Source organism: Pleuronectes platessa, chromosome 16 (assembly GCF_947347685.1).
Source record: "Pleuronectes platessa chromosome 16, fPlePla1.1, whole genome shotgun sequence".
NCBI classification, from domain to species: Eukaryota; Metazoa; Chordata; class Actinopteri; order Pleuronectiformes; family Pleuronectidae; genus Pleuronectes; species Pleuronectes platessa.
Window position 1 is genome coordinate 9,820,266 of NC_070641.1, and position 22,373 is coordinate 9,842,638.

The 22,373-nt window shown below is 40.7% G+C and overlaps 2 protein-coding genes across 2 annotated transcripts; both read right to left on the reverse strand.

Annotated features, from left to right (window-relative positions):
* Window positions 1–4,791: 4,791 nt before the first annotated feature.
* retsat.2 (retinol saturase, tandem duplicate 2) lies at window positions 4,792–11,374 on the reverse strand. Its single transcript, XM_053444154.1, has 11 exons — window positions 11,144–11,374; window positions 10,090–10,272; window positions 9,676–9,917; window positions 8,183–8,384; window positions 7,889–8,086; window positions 7,690–7,809; window positions 6,983–7,121; window positions 6,696–6,805; window positions 6,261–6,430; window positions 5,502–5,661; window positions 4,792–5,360 (listed from the first exon to the last, which is right to left on the reverse strand). Exons 1-11 carry the CDS (start codon window positions 11,301–11,303, stop codon window positions 5,212–5,214), a joined length of 1,833 nt encoding a protein of 610 aa, XP_053300129.1. The 5' UTR covers window positions 11,304–11,374; the 3' UTR covers window positions 4,792–5,211.
* A 1,069-nt stretch (window positions 11,375–12,443) lies between these two features.
* nmt1a (N-myristoyltransferase 1a) lies at window positions 12,444–22,373 on the reverse strand. The gene is made up of 12 exons (XM_053444155.1): window positions 22,214–22,373; window positions 19,089–19,194; window positions 18,804–18,948; window positions 18,576–18,694; window positions 17,928–18,019; window positions 17,652–17,768; window positions 17,193–17,363; window positions 17,010–17,118; window positions 16,748–16,918; window positions 16,499–16,663; window positions 16,264–16,401; window positions 12,444–14,755 (listed from the first exon to the last, which is right to left on the reverse strand). Exons 1-12 carry the CDS (start codon window positions 22,321–22,323, stop codon window positions 14,735–14,737), a joined length of 1,464 nt encoding a protein of 487 aa, XP_053300130.1. The 5' UTR covers window positions 22,324–22,373; the 3' UTR covers window positions 12,444–14,734.

Here is a 22,373-nt window from a genome sequence, read left to right on the forward strand (position 1 = left end):
GAACCACAAGGGTTCAAATCTAGTCATGAATCAACTACTTCTGGTCCAAATGTTAGAAATAACTTTATAAACAAACTGCATTTCAATGACTGCTGAATGAAATGTTCACCCCGACTCCTGGGGTTAAAAATGACATCAGCAGGACACCCTCACTCTCCACTCACTGGTTCTGTTCCCAGTTTATAAATATTGTCAATAAGTATTAAATGAAATAATTATAAGATTTCTTAGCAAAACCTGATATTTACATGCTTTTATTTACGTTTGATACTCTAATTCTGTCTTAAATTAACTTTTACATAAAGAAAACCTTGCACATTGTACAGTTTAATTCAGATCAAACAAATAACTTCAAAAAGTGTGCTTTGATGACTCCGGCCAGATCATAGCCAGACCAGATCAAAGGCAACTAGCTCTCATATAAGGAGAAACTTTTCAAGGGCACGGCTGCACGAGAATCTTCTCTCCTCCAACATCCTTAGACCGGCGCTTCAGGATCAATGGATCACAGGCGTTCTGCCAACATGAAGAGGTCCAACTGCTCAAGAGAGGAAGTATGTTTTGTTTTAAGCAGGGGTTTTAAACTGTTTTTAGTTTTATCTTCAAAACACAATTGTTGTCTATTTGTTCATCTTACTTCACTTTAGTTGTAAAGACTTCAAAAGCAGATGTGTGTAAATGACAAAAATTGAAAAATAATCTCTGTGTCTTTGAATATCTCTGAGGTAAGGATGGGATTGTCTTTTTACTGTCATGGGTTTATTTTGGTCTTTCAGTCTCTGAGGAGGCTGGCTGCTAAGAACAAAGCTCTGATGGAGCAGAAGGCAGTGAACTCTGCTCTAGAGGCAGAAAAAGCCTCTCTGAAGAGGCAGGTGGATGCAGAGACCACCGCTCTGAAGAAGAAGCTGGATGCTGCGAACAAAGCTGGGATGGAGAATGTGGATGCAGAGAACACCGCTCTGAAGACAAAGGGTGTATATAACGTTGCTTTGCTTGATGAAAAAATTGCACTGATGAAGATGCTGCAAGCTGCAAACAAAGCTGTGTTGGAGCAGGTGGCAGAAAACACTGCTCTGAAGAAGCATGCTGTTTATAACGTTGCTCTGGTGGAAGAAAACATTGCATTGAAGAAGAAGCTGGAGGCTGCCAACACACTTATAAAGGATCATGTGGCAGAGAAAGCTATTCTGGCTGTTCTAACTGCAGAGGGACATGCTCTGAAGAATCATAACGTTGCTCTGGTGGAAGAAAATATTGCACTGAAGAAGAAGCAGGATGCTGCGAACACACTTTTAAAGGAGCATGTGGCAGAAAAAGCTATTCTGGCTGCTCTAGCTGCAGAGGGACATGCTCTGAAGAATCATAACGTTGCTCTGGTGGAAGAAAACAGTGTATTGAAGAAGAAGCTGGATGCTGCAAACACAGTTATGAAGGAGCAGGTGGCAAAGAAAGCTATTCTGGCTGATCTAGCTGCAGAGGGACATGCTCTGAAGAATCATAACGTTGCTCTGGTGGAAGAAAACAGTGTATTGAAGAAGAAGCTGGATGCTGCAAACACAGTTATGAAGGAGCAGGTGGCAAAGAAAGCTATTCTGGCTGATCTAGCTGCAGACAGACGTTCTCTGAAGAATCATAACGTTGCTCTGGTGGAAGAAGACATTGCATTGAAGAAGAAGCTGGATGCTGCGAACACAGTTATGAAGGAGCAGGTGGCAAAGAAAGCTATTCTGGCTGATCTAGCTGCAGACAGACGTTCTCTGAAGAAACAGCTACCTGCTATGCACGCAACTCTGAGGGAGCAGATATCCTCTAGTGTCTCTCAGATACTTTTTCCCGGAGAGGACTTGTTCAAGATTGAGAAGTCTGTGGACAAAGCAACAGCTAGAAAGCAAGAGTTGGAGAAGAAGCTCGAAGAACTAAAAGCGACGATAAATGTGAAGGAGGAACAAAACTTTTCCCTGAGGGCTGATCTTCAGCTCAAGGACCTGGACAAGGTGTTAGTGGAAGACAAGTGGAAGGCGAAATTTGACGATCTGCAGGAGAACTATGAGGAGAAGAAAGAGGATCTGATGAACCAGATCAGGGAGGCAGAGGAGAAGTTGTCTGCTGAGCAGCAGGACTCAGTGGAAAAAGAGAGAAAAATGGATGAAGAACTCAAACTCCTGATTCTGCAGAACATTGAGCTTCAGGTACGTTACATCAGATCATTTGAGATTTGAATAGACGGATTGATTTGTTACATGTTCAGACTTTGAAGAAGAAAATGCTGACACTTATGTTGTCTCTGTCTTTTCAGAGACTCGCCATGATGACCAATGAGTACAGAGAGAAGGTCGAGAAGGAGAAGAAGGTGAAGAAGAAGCAGGAAAAAAAAGATCAACAGGAGAGAGAGAAGAAGGATAAGGAGGAGAGGAAAAAACTAAAGAAGAGAGAGAAGAAGGAGAAGGAGGAGAGAGAAGAAGAAGAAGTTGGGAACATGTTTACATGTTTTAATTTTAAACGCCGGAGCTCGTCCTAATATCCTTTCTCATCTTTCCTCTACCTCAAGCACCTCCTCATCCTGACTCCCCCCACTCCCTGACCCTTTAACCCCTTCCTAAACCCCCCCTACATAACAATGACTTCTTTTCCCTTTTTGTTCCTTGATTCCAGATGCTGGTTAGTTGATATCTATCTCAATTATGAAAAATAAACATGTACATGAGAATACTTCAATAATAAGAGTTATTACATGTGTACGCTGCAGTTTGTGATGTTAGGATGCTCGGCCTCGTATCTGAAACCAGAGTGTCACTCAGTAGAGGATCTGCAGCAATCTCATAAACATCAGTCCCTTAATCTTCTCAGATTTTCTTTCTCAAGATCCATGAATTATTCTCTAAGAAATCAGTGAAACACATCCTATCTCACCATGTTAAAGGAAAAGAGGAAGAATTCTTGGATCCATCCCCAGATCCAGACCTGCACCAAAGTTCAATGCTTCTTTCTTTACCCACATCCTTACACCAAGTTTCATGGAAATCCGTCCAGTAGTTTTTGAGTAATCCTGCAAACTCAGGCTACGTTCAGAAAAACTGATACAGGTGGGATTCATGTGACCTCGATGTTACTCTAGAGCAGGGATGTCTGGGTGAAATTGGACAGGGGCCCAAATTTTTTTCAAGCGAGACCTCAGGGGGCCGGATTACACTTTTGGACTCAAAAGGCCAAACATTGACTCAACACATGGATAGGCAGACTATATGAAATTATTCATGAAGGCCTACACATCAATAAGAAATTGCATTGGCACCAAAATAGCCTCATAATGAGGCCTACAATTACTTAGCCTAAAGCAGGAGACAGTTACCCTCTAAAAACGTAACATTTTCCTATCCATGCAAGTAGCCTACATTTATAAATTAGAAATGCGACAAAATAGACTAGGTGCCAACAAAACACATTTCCTTGAAATAACACAAGTGTAAACTGTTAATTACTTTTATATTTATTGAAGGCTTGCACATGAAAACACGTCAATGCATAATTAGGCCAATTAAAAGAAGGCCAGTAGTCCTAAATGAGTCACAGAGAGTAAGCGCCAGAATAAAGTAGTCCAACAATAGGCCATGTGATTGAATATCCAGTAGGAATTAGTAAAACAAAAAGTTTCTTGAAAAAATGGTCAAATATGAGCTATCTAAAAAATTGAATTGGCTCAACAACAGATGAGGCACATTAACTTTGCCAGTCATTACCAGTCAACCCCAACCCATATTTCCACACACCCATATGCCTATATGGCACTAACCTGGCTATCAGTCAACCCCAAACCCTTTTATTCCCTCCCACCCATATCACACTGGATTATGATAAATGGGGAGACCAGCCTACTTCAGCTACTTGTCGAAGCCAGACACCTTTTAACTTTCACCAGCTTGTCCATATCGGGGGACAGTTTCTGGGCAGTCTCTATTTCCATAACATCATTCAGATGTCCGGGCGTCGTCTCTTCACTCCTAACATTAACACTCTTCTTCTCCCTCCACTTCCTCATTCACCCCTGACCCGCCTACAAACCAGCCATGAGAGCCTGTCATCCCACACAACCCCACAGCCATTGGTCAAGAACTGTCACATGTCCCACCCCGACCTATTCACTGACCCTCAGGACATCTCAGTACTTATTCAACACAGTGTACTTAGCTAGTAACGACATCTCGATCAGCACTACCGGCGCTGCTGCAGCTGAGGCGGGCAGCAGCAACAGACCAACTGACGGATTCCACCGAAAATTGAAACAAAATAAAATAAAAACATATTCTCCCCTTATCACCCGCGGGCCAGATGTGACTTACAGTCCGTGGGCCGTTATCCCGGCATACCTGCTCAAGATTTTTATTAGGATCTGCACCGAATTTCATAAATACTCTCCGAAACATGACAGATCGTTTCATCAAGATATACAAATTATTCACTTTGAAACTGACGAAAATGTTGAAAAACACCGACAATGTTAAAGAAAGTGAAAAAACTAATCCTAGATATGCCCCCTGAACTGGATCCACACCAAAATGTAATGGGTTCTTCCCTGACCCTCACCATATCCTTCCATTCTATGAATCTGTCCTCTAGATTAAGCATAATCCTGCAAACCAACAGACATATACAACATCTTCTGCCATGGTAAAAGTATTGATTGAATTGGTGGACACAGTGTAAAGGGTGGATCATCAACTAATACAGTAAGAAAATAAATACAGATTTCCTGTCAAGAGAGTATTGAGATAAATAGACACAGAACACCAGATACTCAATGGCATCCAAAGCGTTGTTTATTATCAAATGGGGAGTCATCTTTGTAAATTTGTTACAGACTGCAAATCAATATAAAGAGGCATGGTTGGACACAGAACAAGAAATTCAAACACTACACGACAAATGTGTGTATGAACTTCAACACGGTGAATGATACAAAAGTATTTGCATGAGGTTATTAGAATTCTTTAAGTGCTAGAAGCGCAATAACCGTTATTCAAACATGAAACATCCCACTCGCTTAACAAAGCTGAATAAGTGCATATTACAAAGTAAAGCATGTGTCATGAGTTTTAGCACCTTGCGCTGGGGCACTCAAAAACTCCTCACACAGATTTTTGTGAGTTTGTTGTGCAATCAGTCACTGGTTAGTTTCAGTATATAACGATCAGTCAGCTGAATGTCGACAGGTAGTTAGTCCTCTTTGGGTTTGCTGTTCATAGCTTTGGTTTTCTTTGCCAGGTTGATAGCATCCAGATGCAGGTTGCGTTTGAGAATGACCGAGCCGCAGGTGAGAGCTCCGGCGAGAGCACCCGCAAAGCCACACAGGAACACATCCTGGCCTGAAATACACAAAACATGAAATGTACCAAATTCATACTGTTTCAACCTGTCAGGAAATGTAGGCAGCCTAACACAGTTTTGAGTGAAGGCATTAACTTGGCTCTGGATGTTTTCACGCTGTGTGCTGGAGACAAACTGACCTGTCAGATAGAGGTTCTTCAGTGGAGTCTGAGGTCTCACTGTAAAGCTGAGTTCAGGGCTGAAGCGGCCCATGCCGTGATCTGCTCCGTAGATTTCCCCTTTGGGAGCTCCAATGTAGTGTGTGTTTGTGATGGGTGTTCCAGCATCGACAAACTCAATCTACACAAAAACACATTTGAGGATTTTTTTCATTTAATCAGAAAGCATCATAGATTAAAATTAAGCTTATAATTGTATAAAACGTTGCATCCAAGAAACAACTGAAGATGGTACAGCAAAAAATTGAGTTTTCTAACACCATATAATAAATTACACTATTTTAATTCTATCATTTAATTCATTAACACACTACCTTCTAAAATATCCATATCACTGGCAGCTAGTTCCTACAGCAATGATTTAAAATTCTAATTCTAACTAATTTTGCAGTTTTACATCTCGCTGCAGAAGATTTCAGGACACACGGTATAAGCTCTTTTACTGAGCTCAGGGAAGAATGAAAAATAGTTGGGGAAATAAAGTTTATGCATTTTTGATGACTGGATTCACATAGAAGTAGGTAGCCTGGGTGCTCTGTGATATAACATAATATCCAAAGCATGTAAACACTGAGAACTTGCATACACATACAGTTGTGCCCAAGCAAAAAGCTGCAAGAACACACAAGCCATTTGGTCCTTTTGGATTAATCCGCCATAAACACAGTGACTGACCACAACACAGGATGAATCTACAACTGTATGCATCTGAGTGTTTACCTTGTCTCTGGTTATCTTTGGGAAGACGTCCATGACCACCTCCACAATAGAGTCGATGAAAACCTGTTTCAGCTCTTTGTAGTCCCCCCCTCTGTTGGACACTTTGTTGTCCTTCCACTCCTCAAACCACTCATAGTTGGCAAAGCTGACCAGACTCAGGGTGGATTTGCCTAATGTGAGAAGAAAAAGTTAAATATAATTAATATATATGACGATACAGAAAACTGTTCTCCCACATTCTAGACCCCCTGGTTCTGGATTATCCAGAGAAATGCATGCATTAACTAACAGGCCTGAAAACACGTATCACATTACCATTTGCTGGTCGGAAACTTCAGAGGTGTCTGGATGCCAGAGGTAAATATAGCAAAAGTGATGCTTTGTCAAAATATAACTTATTAGTGTATTCCCATGCTGCATCTCATGTTTGATTACCTGGCGATCTTTCCTCCCAGGTTGAATCCTTAGCTGATGGAGAGGCGACGAACAGCAGGGGTACTTTTTTGGCTGATTCTTCCCTCTTTCCATTCATATAGCTCTCCACCCTGTCAATGAAAACAGATGATACAACTCAGTATAAGTTCCCACTGACACAAAATAGGTGAATCAGATAAAATACTTCAAATCTCTTCAATTAAAATATTAAACTAAAAATGATTTAAATTGATCGTAAATTCCAATATTTTTAACAGGCAACACATGCGAGATTCAACACAATATACAGTTCGTCAAAGTTGTTCTCAGCAAAGATCCAGTAGTTGTCTGCCTTCAGGCCCAGCTCCTCTTTGGTTCCAGTCAGACCCAGAAAAATACTCAGGCCTCCTTCACCATTCTTCATCATACTGAGCTGCTTCTGAATGGCTGCAACGCACAAGTAGGACAATGTTACAGAAACACGTTCAAGTAATGTGTAATTTGCCCATTGACCTCATTAATACATGATTTCCTTTCGTGTTGAAACAATCAGTCAGTCTAAAAGTAACAGACACCAATTTCTTATGGTAAAAGAGGATCTTAGTCCAAAGGTCAAGTTACTAATTCACCATATAACTTGATTTATTCAAATCTGTCACGTATAAAATCTTCTTTTCAATCAAGGCCATGTGTAAAACTAGAATTACTGCCCTGCCGTTTCAGTCCCTTCAGGTGTTCCTGACATTTTGCATTCACAATAATATGAGATGAGATCACTGTGAATTAATCTAGTCCATGTGACAACTGGTCATGATTTGAGGAAATTCTAAACTGGCAGACTTGAGATTAAGATAGATCAAGAGGCCAAAAAATAATACCTCTGGCCACTGGCTGTTACCAGCACTGAGGCAAACAATATAAAGGAAGGAAGTTATATAAATATAATTTCACAAATGAATCATTTAGCGATTGAATGAAAGGAAAAGTTTTGAATGGAGCTCTTTTCCTTCCGAACCTGGCATGGCCTGGAGCTCTTTAGGCAGCAGCTTCTCGTAGGTGTTGAAGATTCCAGCATTGGAGATGACCATGGGGGCATGGATGTGGATTTCCTCCTGACCTTTCATCACGGTCACACCTAAAAGGAAAAAGAGCAGACACAGTGAATCTTCTGTGGGAGCAACATGCTGCGACTGTGTGTTAAGAACCACACCCACCATAAGCTTCCTTGGCATCATTGAACAAGATACGGTTAACTGGAGCTCGGACTAGCACGGCACCACCAGCCTTCTCAATGATGGGGATCATGTGGTAGCCGATTTCACTTGCTCCACCTTTAGGGTACCAGGCCCCATTCAGGTAGTGAGTGACCAGTAAGCTGTGCATAGAAAAACTGGCATCTTTAGGCATGTTACCTGCAGATCAGAGAAGGAAACAAAAAGTGTGAACAGCAGTAAAGAAAAGAGACGACCACGTTAGAACCTCAGGTGTCCCGCCTGGCCCTGGCCTACCGTAGGTGCCGAAGATGTATGCGAAAACCGCCCGGAGGTCTTTGTTCTCGGTCAGTTCATTGACCACTTCCGTCAGGCTGCGTGGGGCCATTTTGAAGAAGAAAGACAGACGTTTGGCCAGGCCGCTGTAGACCAGGAACTTAGCCAAGGGAACGGGGCAGAGCTTCAGTACAGCCAGGAGCCAAATGCCCCGCCCGGCTTTCTGCAGAAAAACACACAATGACACACTGATGAGATACAACAAATTCGGAAGAAAGACGCCTGAGAGATATGAGAGTAATCAAAGCAGTTTGTTTCCGTAATGAGCCTGAACAGAATGGCTTTATCACTCTAACATTTGTAAATCAACGCTGAATATGTGCAGTGTTTGTCCTCGATAAATGTTCTGTTGGTTTCAGGAGGGAAAAAGTTAAACATTGCCCGAGTCAGGATGCATCTTTCACAAGAGAATGAACAAGCAAATAAGGAAATCAGTAGCGTATTAAAACTATAGATTTCTGGGGTGAGAACGTATCTCATCTATTATAAATGATGCCTTCATGTTTAAGAAACAATGGGATTTTCTTTCAGTGATGGATTGATTAAGATCTTTCTGCAGATATACGCTGTTAACCTAGTGTATTTTCATCAGATTACTTGAACTGGCAGGCTAATAATAACTACGAGGCCAAGAGGGATTGCCAACTTCAATCATTAACTTTATCAGCCAAAAGTCATGGCAACAACAAGCGTGTCCCAGGCATTTTCATCCCTTTTTAGAGCCCCCTGGAAACACTTGTGTTCGGTTGGGTGTACTTGGTGGTTTTTTGAGTATTTGGTCATGCTGCAAGTATTTGATGGTGTTGTTGGGATTTGGTCGTGGTGGTCGTGCAAATTGATGAAGAGGTTTTCTTTTGCATGGGATTTCTTAAGCTGCAGTGCATTGAGCTCTAAGGGCCACCTTAGAGCTCTTTTATCTTTGAGCACTTTAATCTTTGAGCACTTAAACAGAGATAAACAATATGCTGACAATTAAAATGAATAGATCCAGTGAAGTGGCTCCACACAGATAAGGAGACTTGCATCACTTTATGTACGTGTCAAAGCAAAATTCTGATGCAGTCTGGATACAATTATGTAAAACTATACGACAGCTTAAAGTAGACCTCACTTATTACTATAACTTTTGGCTTACTTACCCTTGAGTCTTTAAGGAATATCAGTGACACCATTGAGAGAAATCTGGATAATGACCTCCTTGTGTAATTAAGTGCAGTTATTTTTACAGTGGGAGAAAAGGCATTTGCAACTAGGGTGAAGCTCATATAAGAAAATGAGAGTCCGGATCATTGCAGAATATCTTTAGTACATTAAAAACGCACTTACAAGATCGTTTATCAAAGCGATTACAAGTGTTTGAATTGAAGTTGCAAAGTACAGCCACCATAAATTAAGAAACTTTATAGCCAGTAAAGTTACAAGTTACAACAGCCAGTAAAGTTACAACGTCCTACCTTCGCTAGCTTCAAATACTCGTCGATGGCCTTCTCCTCTCCAGGGAAGCACTTCTTCAGCTCCTCAGGGAAGCGGGTCCTGCCGCTGTAGATGGGATACCGGCGGCGGTTTTCTGGCGGTCCCAGAACAACTTGGTCAAACGGATTCTCCAGAGGCTCCCACTGTAGCTGTCCGTTGGTGATTTGGTCCAGCATGCAGCGGAAAGGCTTGTGTTCCTGCAAGTCACCGATGTAGTGGATTCCTGAGCAGGACAGATAAGGACAAAGCTGAGTTTTTGGAGAATAGAATGGTTGATTCTCAGGATGTAAAGTTCTGTAGTCCAGAGCCTGACAGCAGCAGCATTTTCTTTTAGATGTGACATATCTATGAAAGATATAGAAAATACTCTAAAGGGACAAGACACATTTTCTCACCAACATCAAATTCAAAGCCTTTCTCAGTGAACGTGTGACAGCATCCTCCGGCCCGATCGTGCTGCTCCAGAACCAGGACTTTCTTTCCAACTTTGGCCAGCAGCACCCCCAGTCCGAGCCCACCGATCCCACTGCCGATGATGATGGCATCCAGGTTGTCAGGGATTTTATTGGCCACAAAACCTGAGGGAAAGGCAACAAAACATTCAAACAAGAGCTTGACTGTGCCACAAAGGGCAGAACAAAAGTAAATCTATAGAATACATGTTTACTGCAGAGTTAAAAAAATGCCTTAATGCACATTTGACCTAACCTTTGAGATTCTCAACAGCTGATCAAATTGAAACTACAAGATCAAATTTAACGAAATGTAGTTTTGATCAGCTATAATTAAGAATAACATGATTACTACTAATAATATTTTTGGTTGTCTTAGGTTACTCCCCCTTATTTGAAATGTGATAATTTTACATCAATAAATTCGGAACATAATAATGTAAAAAGTATCATGCAGTTTATTATACTATGGTATATTGATATATCTGTGCTTTAATCTGCCCATATCTACACTCAAAAAAGAAAAAAAACAATCATCCCTTTTAAGAAGCTAGAGCAGATTTATAACTTTGTTATTTTTCTTTCTTGATAATAATAAAATGCACCTACTGGATTCATTTTTCACTTTATTTTAATATAGTTGTAATGTTGAGCTTCTTTTTGCTTGTGGATGAAAAGAAGACATCAAACAAAGGTAGTAAGTGTCTCCACTCATTTCAGTGCAAAGATAGGAAGATTTCAGACAGTTGTTAAACAGGTTAGAGCTCACATACACTGACACTTGACCTGCATTGTTAGGTAATATTGAGCCAATATCTTCACTATGTTCTACATGTTAAACTAACTTTTTCAGCTACTTTAGCCACGTTACTTTACTTTCTGACATGAATTGTTTCAATTTATTTCAGGTTTAAGAGTTTAAAGTGAAGCTGAACCCTTCTCTATAGGCTATGGGTGGACCTCAGTCTATAATGACGACATTGGTCCTTTCACTCACCTTGTTTCAGCACTTTGTTTTTCTCCTTCCTGTCGTGAACCATCGGTTTCAGCGGTTCCCGGGTGTCCCTCTCGAAGGGGTTGGGTCCGGAGCTGCGGAACACATATTTTAATATGAGTCCGAGCAAAGCGATGCAGACTAAGGCCACACTGATCCACATGGTGCCGGGGAGAGACTCACAGAGGAGGAAACTGACTGCTGCCTGCACCCACTGCTCACTTCCGCGTTAAGGTCCCGATGCACGCCGACGGGAGAGGACCAATCACAGCCTTCCGTAGGGCGCCGCAGACAGTTTAGACCAATCCACGATGATGGAAAAAAACAGCTGTTCATAAGTGACAGGAGATAAATAACTTAAAAAATCATTTGTATTATTATTATTATTGTTGTTGTTATTATTTGTATAACGCCTTAACGGTTTTTTATAATTGACTGTAGATGGAAAACTGAAAATACAAAAAACGAATATTGAAGATTTAAATAAATAATAACATAATAATAACATTAATATTATTATCTATTGTTATTGTTGTTACAGTTTTTTCATGATTTACTAAAGATGCAAAACTGAAAATACAAATAAATGTGATGATGATGATCCCGAAGGGGTCAAACCCTACTGTAATTATTGTACATCAATTACTATCATCGTCAATGCAGTTGTATGGATGTAATTATTAAGATATTAATACTATTATAAATATTGATTAATAACTATATAGCCTAGATTAGATTGATAGATGTGTCAATAACGTTTGATAATATGATGTACAATGGTGGAAGCAGCATCAGTACTAGTAGTATTAGAGGATGAATTTGGCACCAATCAGATATTTTTCTTATAGTGTTGCAACGGTGCCTAAAACTAGAGCACACTATATTGTATTTGTACACAGACGACCACTAGTATGTGTCTGTCATGTGTCTCAGCCCTGTGATACTCTGGAGACCTGTCCAGGGTGTCCCTGCCTTTCTTTTTCACCTGATGTCAGCTGGGATTGGCTCCAGCTCCCTGTGACCCTGAAGAGATAAACAGTACAGATAATGAATGGATATATGAACAGATTGCTCTAAAAGACAGGACAGAAACTCAACTTATATACAAATTTAACAAGTCTATCACCGCTCATGTAGTCAAGGCTTGATAATCTTATCTTGACCTCAGAGATCACACTCAGGGTCAGCTCACAAGGTTTTCCTGAAAAAACAAGCATGGACCTGTTTTTGAACTTACAGCCATGACTTAAAGGTGTGTTTCATATCATTTGTTTCTTTACCTTCAGAAAAAAACACAACACTCTCACAGCAACTTCTAGATTTTATTATTTTTTGTTCAAAAAAAACAAAAAGAAAAGAAAATCACCTGCATCTTCACATTCATTTCCTGCAACACCATGAGACCAATTTATTTTTCATTTATTTTTTACATCTGTTTGCAAATAGAGCCAACAACTCACACAGGAAACACTTACTTTAAGCAGGGGCTTCTCCCCAGTCATCATCATCACCACCACCACCACCACGATGGCTGTTCACGGGCCCAGCTCCAAAACCCACCCTCCTGAAACCTTCCATTTGACCTGACAGGGAACTGAGCATGAGGATCTTTATGCTGTGTGAGGCTCATATTTCATCTGCGAGTCAATAAAACTGCACATTTGTTATAATTTTCTAAAAAAGTCCTGATAAATAGCTTTAAATTAGAGATGTGATTTCATTAAAGGAGCCAGAACACAGGTTCCTTCACTTTTTCTTGTGGGTGTTTTGTTGTCTTGTACTATATTATTTTATATTTTAATTTATTATTTTTTAAGACTTTCTGTGAGATTGCCCCCCCCAAGAAAAACCTGCATCATGAGATCCAGAAAAGAAAAAGCACTTTCAGTTTCTGATTTTGACCTTTAAGCCCTTAACTTTTCAGGATATACGTCAAACTCTACGTTAGTAAGGGTGGACATTGAAACCGGAACATAAATAATTCAAGTCGTGTTGAGTAAACCCCACTGAAAAGCTTTAAACCTCTGTGGCAGTCCAACCCTCACCCTAAAGGAGTTTTTCCCCCTTCTGACTGAGTTGGTCTGTTATGATTAGTCTGTTTCTCTTTCTGTTAGTGCAGTAAGCTTGATGAGAGGTTCATGAAAGTTAATACAGATGAGGCGACCTCCAGAAGACGTACACCAAATCAGGCATCTCCATAATGACTGATGGAAGAAAAAAAAAAGTCAAGCATGAGCTTAACAGCCCTTTTCTTGGGCCTGTACTACGGAGCAGGATCTGTGGTTTAAGAGGGAGGGTCAGGTTTAACTCTGGGTTTTCAGTCCCTGTAGTACCTTATGCTTTAGTGCCAACCTGTTCCAGACTTTTCGTGCGTCCGCTGTAGTTTTAAAACGGAGCTTCTGAAAGCTTCACGATATATAAATAAAGCCCAATTATTATTTTAAGTGAATAATGGTCAATTGATTCCTGACAGTGTTGATGCTTCTGCTTTATAATTCTAACTTGATAAATAAAAAAACAAAACTGTCTAATGTATTATATATTAAAAAAAAAGGAACCACACACTCTTAAATATTTCTAACTATAATAAATGAGCATTTCAGTAAGACTGATGTCATCACTACTTTAGGCAGCAGTAACATTCTCTCATCACTGATGTTTCTATCGGTGTCACATGCTCAAAACAGTTTATTCATCAGATAAGAGAAAAAAATAATCAGGAATCATATTAATAAAACTCCTCAGCTTATTTACAATACATCCTTAACCTTGATTTAAAAATGGAAAAAAAAAAATCATGCTACCCTTTCAGATTCTAGTTTTGTGATTATCATTTATGTTTCTCTTTGTTGAAAGCCACTTTGACTTAAAACTGACTACCTCCAGAGCTCAGCATTTATGACATCATATTAAGAACTTTATTTATAGTTCCTACAACGGCGCATGTAGCTGGATAAGAAAACCCAAAGTTAACTGAGACAGTTGATAACCAGCTGCGTAGTACGTTGAAATTGCTTGGAAGTACAGGCCACTGGTGTCCACTGTTAGTATTTAGTACCTCATCTTTTAGAGCTTCTTCCTCTTGGAGATATTTGGGAATATTTTGTTTATCTCTAAAACTAAAGGATGACAGATTTATTCAAATTGCAAAAAGCAGTTCCAACATTTAGGAATAAATCCATAACTTTCGATTTTGTTAGGGCATAATATGCAGAGATGTTTTGATATTATTTACAAGTATTGTATGGTTTGTAAGCCAACAGTGAGTGTTTGGTATAAAGAAATCTGTGCAAACTGTTCTTGTATGTCTGTATGTTTGGTGCAATCAAGACAGCTTCCAGATGTAATACAGTTGTTTGCGATGGTAACTACAATGGCTTAAGGTCCATGTGATTGAGGGAGGAGGAAGAATAGGCTCTTCCTGCCTCCACGCCTGGCAGCGGTAGTGCAGGTCAAAGTTCAAAAGGTCAAAAAGTAAAAATGGGCGGTGGGTTTTCCTTTCCTAAAGCAGGAAGTCATCATCAGTCCATCTGTCAGGTGGTCAGTGCGATTTCCTGGCCCGTCAGTGACACTTGTTTATGGCGTAACTGGAGGTCACTGCAGCACCAACCCGACCTGAGGAGGAAGTTGGAGCCGTTAGGAGAGCAGTTTAATCTTTACTTTTTCTGTTAGTTACCAGAATTACGCAAAAATAATGAAACAATTTCCAATGAATTTTGTGGAGGGGTGGAGAACAGCCCAAGAAAAGACCCCACTCAGTTGTGGTGCGGAACTGTTAGTGGATGCAGGAAGTTGTTTTTCACAGGAAATAGTTCAGATAGGGTGTTTTTCTACATTTTCTTTAATATCTCAGAGAATAATTCATGGTTCTTGATGAAGAAAATAAACGTTTAGGGGACTGATATTAATGAGTGTACACAATTTGGTACAAATTTAAATAAAAGATTTGATCAAGTCAATTTAAATGTGGTTTCATGTAGGCCTTGTTGGAGTATGCCAGGCGGGGGGGGGGGCTTGACCCAACACATAACCCATTATAATTTGCAGATCCAGGACCTTTTTCCCCCCTTTTAACAACATGCAAGATAAGTTGTTAGGCTTGGCAGAGGAGTGGGCTCTCCAAGCATCAGAGTAGTTTATTATTATAATCCATTCTTGAATATAATCAATGAAATGATTGCAGCCTGGACCTGCATAAGTAGCAGATGGATTAATCAATGAAAGGGCAATGCTATTGTACCGAATAGTAGAGGTGGGGAAATTAATTGATTTTCAAAGCCTCGTGATACGGATGTAGACGACAGAAACATTTCTGCAGAAACAGAACTTAATCGATTCATGTTTTCCACCATGCTCATTTGCTAGTGATGTTGCATAATACGTAGTAATTGATTCGCTTTGGTATGTAGTTCATCTGTTATACACAACACAAGACGTGCAGAGCCAGGACATCAGGGTTTAAGTGACTGGAGAGATCCAGATTAATGATTTTAACACAATCGATTAATAACTGAATACACATGGTTATCAGTTTTTGCGATGTGACAGAGATGGCGCACACACACACATGCAAACGAGAGAAGTACTTCCCACGGATTATCACACAGCGGCTAAAGATGCAGCACACAAGTCGAAACTGAATGAATGTCAAATCAATGTGGAGAGAACTGACCACTGTTATAGACTGTTGTAATCTGTTCTTTGAAATGAAAACATTATTTTGTAAATCACAGCACGCTTGTTATAATAGTAACCTCTATAGTCAGGGATAATCAAAATAACTAGTGTTTAGAATTAAAATTCTTCAATGCATCGATAATCATTTAATAATCGATTCGTAGCCCTCTGATCGAATCGGGAGATTACCACCCCTATAGAATAGTAGTGAGTGTTTTGTTAAAGATTAGGTTTACCGACTGCTGCAGTAACAAGCCAGTGTCAAAACAACCTCACTATTGTGTGTATCCTAACCTGAAAAATCTGAAACAAGCATTTGAAAACTAACCCACATTACTGCGTAGAACTAACTAGACAAAAGCGTCTGCTTTTGAGGGAAGCAATTTTTATCCTTTTTCCAGACATGTAAACACTTGCAGATGAGGTGAGGTTATGAAAAAGTCTACCTTTTCTGACCCCATGCTTGGACACTTCCAATTGTACAGATAATACTGTAGATTCCCGTCACCGATGCCGAACTTTAGCTTCTCCAGAAAAGTCTTGTTTTCCATTAGATCCAGTGCATTGAAGACATCGAACCCTTTCTGAATAAGAGGTGAGAGGAAAAACTCCATTGGTTCCCATTATTGGACAATACACATTTAAACGAACAACGATTGCACCGATTGAAGAGGAACGCACCGATTTGGCCAGGACGAGGGCATCAGACATCAGGTCAAGCAGTGGGATGGTGGTGTGCACGTTGTAGAAGGAGTATGCTGCTTTTAGACTGCGGTGCACAGGGTGGTTCATGATGGTAGACGGCAGCGTGTAGAAACTCAGGAAATCTGTCACTTTGCCACCGTTCTGTCAAGAGAACAACAGACACTTAATAAAAACTCCTGAAGTAAACACAACAGAATTATTTAAATACAAGACAAGGTGTTTTACCTCCACCAGGTAAGTGTCGATAATGTTCTCCTGGGGCAGAAGCCAGTGTTCCACCTCGTCCGGGCTCATAACGGGCACCAGGCTGAACTGGCTCAGGTACTCATGGAGGAGACGATGCACCAATGGCACATCCTTCTTGGTCATTGGCCGCAGACCCGAAGTCTTAGGGGCCTGAAGGAGAAGACATGGACGAGGAGATTAAAAGGCATGCTGGATGAAAGAAATAATTTTATAGATACATTGTGTGTGCGTTTCCACTAACGTCAGACAGGCGGTACAACTTCATGGTGCGCTGCATAGTCATGTTCCTGCTCAGGTGGGAGAACTTCACCTCGATCAGCTTGCGGGGGTTCAAAGAACGATGCCAGTACCTGTGCAAAGAAATCAAATAAGTACCGACACAGTCAAAGAAGAAAACTAAAGCGTGTTTCTGTGTCAGACCCACCTGCATGTGCCCACAGGTTTGGGCAGTACCACTCCAGCAGTGTACACTGCCTGAAAGATGCCCTGCAGGTTGACCCGTCTGGTGATCTCTCTGATTAGAACCGGAGCAACTCGTTTGGCGCGAAGCTTCTTATGGACACAGAGGAAATTGATCTCAACCATTTTCTTTTCTCTATAACAGAAGAAAAAGAATTATATGAGCAGGTCTGCAAAAAACTCAGTTTATTAATATTGTCAGTTAATAAAAAACTAATCCTACACATTTCTTTCCACTTTTATAATCTAACTGAAGATAATAAGGCCTATCAAGCCTCAATACAATATGCATGTCGCTTAGATGTGAGTGAAATAAAATGAGGTCAATCTTTCGTCCCCTAATTTTATGCAGCATGTGAGATCAATTACAATGAGATCGATGTTGACAGGGTAACATTTTCATTCAGCCCTATTGTTTGCTTACATGTCATAAATGCGGATATTGGCAGGTATGGCACTGATGAAGCCCACCAGCTTCTGGTTAGAGTTAACCCTCACTCCACAATGCCACTGGGGCAACCAGCCGGGGGGGCGCAGGGCCCTGAAAAAGAAAGATAGATAAATAAAAATGGACAAAAGGAAAAGGAATGCCATAAAGAATATTATAAAGAGTTTAATATTCCACATGACACTGAACATTTCAATTTAAGTTCATCATCAAGTGTAAAATTGGAAAAATCAAAGATGTGAAAAGAATTACCAGAGCAGGAACTCAGGGGAGTAGTCAAATCTGAACATGTTGTCATCGTCTTCCACATAGTTCTCATTGAGAAGGGTGTAAAGTTCCTTGAGCTGGTTTTAGAGAATAAAACAAAATCTGATATTTAGTCAAAGCACACAAAAGGAAACAACCTCTCATTACACCTATAATTATGTTAACTATTTTATGAAACAGTTATACTAAAACTCTTTCTGCATCTGTTATTCAACTTTTCGCACATTTCTGACTATACAAACTATACCATACACATAGATGCACGTTAAAGAATCAAAGCTAAACCTTTGAATGAAAATATAACTGTAGATTTTTTTAATCTTACCCATAAATCTCACCAGCATTTGGCAAAATTACACATTAAGTTTTCTTTTGTACACTCGAGCTTCACCATAATTTCCTCTAATCCTTTTTTCCTCCTTCCTTCTAATACTTTGACACAACAGACATACTTCATTATTGTAATCTTCCATAAAAAACTGAGGAGAGGCAAACTAAATGAAGGGCCCAATCAGACCACTAAAATAAAAAATAAACTAGTTCCCTAACAAAATAAAGCAAAGAGGAAATATTGTCTTGAAATTCCTCATGTGCCTCCCTGCTTTGAGTGTGTGTGTTTATCCACTTTCTTACCACAGCAGAGCTGCCCAAGTCGAGGGTGTCCCAGCTGAAGCCCTGTGGGAGGCTGTAAGGCTCCTCTCGAATGTGGTCTTTGTCGGGTTCAATGGAACCGTGAGACGTCACCGTCTCCCCTGAGGGAAAACAGAACAGTTCCTGACATGAAGCACAGAAACTTGGATAACTGCCATTTGAATACCACATGTTTTTTAAGTACTTGTGAAGAATTGACAAATGTTATACCTAGCTTGGGCACAGGTTGCGTATCCCAGAACTGGTAACTCCTCCGAGTTGCCTCCTCCATGGTTTTGGCAGGGCCGTGGCCTACAGAGAACAGTTCAATGGCCTTTTGAATCTCTTGTAGCTTATCGGCTGGCAATGAATTCACCTGTTGGAAGGTTAAGGGGAGTTAATACAAAGCAAAAACACTGAAACACAGTTACAAGGGCCAACTCAGCAAATAAACCATTCTTTTCTGTTGAGTGAGTGGCGAGCGGTTTCATTTAAAAGAAGTTATGGAATTCATGCCTTAGAGAGGGTGTCCTGAGCTGCTTCTGTGGGACCAGATTTCTTCTTCTTTTTCTGCTTCTTTTTCTTCTTCTTGGCACCAGTGTCGTCAGCCAGGCCCCGTTCACTGAAAAGGTACAGAAATAGGAGACGTCTGTATTAGTCTTCCATTCAAGAGGGGAAACCACATTCCAGTCAAAAGGTATCTTCAAAATCTCTACCTGGGAAACAAAATGCCTGCAACACATTCATTTTTATATTGAAATACTAATATCATAATATCAGCCATATTCTAAGGATTATATCAACTAAAACATACGTTATCCCAGAGGAGGTCACTAATTTTAAGTCTTAGGTAATAAATAGAAAACCTGTCTGCATTTTGACGCCATCATACATGTAAGGCTCGTATTTTAGATTTTTTTAATTTAAAGAAATTAGTTTTTTAAACCCATCCTTTGCCAAATAAATGTTCACACACAGCCGATTCCTTTTCTGTACCTGGACTACATTTTTTCACCTCTAAATAAATCAACCCTGGATATTAAAATACTTTAAAAAAGTGATTCCCACTGCTCTCTATTTCAAACACAATAACCTATTTCAGTTGTGACACACAGTTGCGGTTTGTTGAGGAGGATTAATTTCAGCTTAGTTTGAGAAAAACTAATTTTACACTGAGCCAACACTTTTTTTAGCTCGACAGAAATCAGATGTAGCTCTAGGACAAGTACAGAAACAACCAAACTAACAGCAAGAAAAAATGATTCAAATCAAATAAGTGGTGAAGCAGTCATAAGTTATAGTACCAGAAACATATGCACTGTATCCCTCTTCCTCACCTGTATGTAGCTGAGCAGAGGGATTAAATCATAGTAAATAGGTCCTGTGACCCCTTCCCACAACCAGTGTGTCACAACCCCCTTTCCTGATCAGTTCAAACCTAAGGAGCCATACACCCCCACCCATCTATCTGTCTTCTGTCCCAAGAAAGACTGGATACTTACAGAGGATAATCTCATTAGCATCGGAGAGCAGAGAGAGCCAGCTCTGGACCTTAACTGTTACACTAGCGCAGATGGTGCATCACATGACCTCTGGAAGAGGAGTGCGTGGCTTCTACGTGTGTGTACATATGCATGTACGCGAGGTCAGTGAGTGACTAGGACAATGCACAACAAAACATTGAATAGTTTGTTCCACAGGCTTCCATTTCCACAGAGTGGGCCAGTTAACAGCCAGAACAACTCTTTGTTTATGTGTGTGTGTAAATTGGTGGGGGGGGATTGTATATGTTGCTGAAAAAGAGCAACAGTGAAGCTCACAATTGCGTCACTTTAATAATAAACATCTTCATTGAGCTTCCTTTGCAGCAGTGAAGGGATAACTGCTTAAACCGAACAATTGGACCTTTTCAGGCCTTGAGACCTTTGGGTTGAATGAAACAATCCTCATAGTATTCACATGATAAATAAAGTCTTGCATGTTCGATCATATCCTGGGCACATGAACAGTATTTGCAGTCCTGCAAATAATTGCATCTCAGTTACGTGAATGTGTGTGCGACCAGCACTTCTGGCTGGAGAATTTACTTTATGATATTGTGTTATGTACATTAAAAACCATCTGATTTTCAAATTTAAAGAATTGTTGTGAAAATTTGTGGTAAATAAGACCTATTCAGGGATGCTTAGAAATAATACAACCACAGCAAAAAGATAACCCTTACCTGATAATACATTGGCTTAGGGGTGGGCAATATGTCCACAAATTATATAAACAGTTTTTTTATTACATTTCAGGTGACATCGATAATTATCACAATAGATGTCATAGATTATTATAATATTAAGTTTAAAGACTGACTTTTGATCCTGAGTGAAGGTTGTAGTTTTAAACCTCTTTATGGTCAGAGACTGAAAAATCTAAAGGTCGATCAATCCTGTGTTATACCTCGTCCCTCTTACGTAATGCATTAGTAATATGCTCATAAACGTTTGGGACTTTTGTGGTGTTGCTATTAGTACAAATTATATTGGAATAGTTCGTCATGGATGACTAGCCTTACTTTGGCTAATATTAAAATAAAAAAGGTATCAATATCTGTTATTTCTGATCCTGGTATAACTTGGTGATTATTATTATTCTATACAATTAAAAAACTTCACTGTCCTGCCAAACTTTTCATTGCACATGAACACACGAAATATTATAACTTGTGGAGGGGAATCACAGGTAGATATTAGTTCATTTAAAGGTTTGGTACTTTTTGTCCTACAGCCGCTCTTTCTGTCCCCATAAGGAAATATAGAAAACTTGGAGCGATCAGGGCACGCCTTAATATCTACAGGCCTGGACTCGTGTGTGTGTCACAGCTTGTTACACATTTACAGAAGCCTGTGCAGGGAAAAGGAGGATTTTCATTACAGCCTGTGTTCAGTGGGAGCTACTTAGAGCTCGGCTGCTTCGGGATCACATATCCGGGGTTTACACAGGGTATAAAACGCTACCTAGACATCGCCCATGTCCCAACACTAGCACAGGTGAGACCTCCTTCAGGAGAAAGTGAAACGACACGCGGTTTGTCCTCGTTTCACTTTGCATTTGTCTCCAGTCTGCACCGAGACCCACGCATAGACAATAGGGGGGTTTGACAGCTAGGCTAGCACGCAAGCTAACGCCTAGCTAGCTGTTCGCCGGGGGTTGCAATGACTTGCATCAGTTACCGGCAGCCAGCAGCGATGTGTGGTTAACACAACGAGCTGTCAACTTCATGGAACGGTTCTAGATTTGCTCCCGAGTCGCAAAAGTGACAGGAAACGTTGGGTTTTGGGGCAAAATGCTCGCTTTGGTGCGCGGTTTGTTTTTCCAACCCCCATCCTGAGCCTAGCTATCGCGGCTACAGCAGAGCAGAGCGCCGCTAAGACACGCCCAGAGAAACGCGCCATCAGCCAATCGTGTCAAAGAACTGGTGAGTGACTGGCGATTCTAGCCAATTGGGTGACAACAAGTGGGCGGGACGTGTCCGTTCCCCGGCTGTCTTTCCCTCACCGCCTGCGGACTCCTTCATTCTGCAGCCGCTTTGCAGGTCGGTGCTGCGGCGGGGCACGTCTCACACAGCCGCGGCACCGAGCCCGAGCTCTTACCCGTCGTCAGAGTGGTGCTCCTCATTTTCACAGTCGCTGCAGTGACCGTGGTCCTCTCCGTCTTCTCCCTCCGGCATCGGTGCTGTCTCATTCTCATCCGCCATCTTCATCCAGGAAGTGTGGAGCCACCGCGTGTTGTCGACGCCTTTAAACCCACCTC

Bases quoted from the DNA above. Each gene is read 5' to 3' on its own strand.
- retsat.2 (XM_053444154.1), bottom strand. From the start codon at position 11,303: ATGTGGATCAGTGTGGCCTTAGTCTGCATCGCTTTGCTCGGACTCATA. The intron at 8,385-9,675 runs GTAGGACGTTGT...GTTTTTCTGCAG, and splicing joins AGTATTTGAAGCTAGCGAAG to AAAGCCGGGCGGGGCATTTG. The intron at 6,431-6,695 runs GTAATCAAACAT...TTCTCACATTAG, and splicing joins CTGGGAGGAAAGATCGCCAG to GCAAATCCACCCTGAGTCTG.
- nmt1a (XM_053444155.1), bottom strand. From the start codon at position 22,323: ATGAAGATGGCGGATGAGAATGAGACAGCACCGATGCCGGAGGGAGAA. The intron at 18,695-18,803 runs GTATAACATTTG...GTTTTCCCTCAG, and splicing joins GCAACCTGTGCCCAAGCTAG to GGGAGACGGTGACGTCTCAC. The intron at 16,919-17,009 runs GTTAGTGGAAAC...CTTCTCCTTCAG, and splicing joins AGTTGTACCGCCTGTCTGAC to GCCCCTAAGACTTCGGGTCT.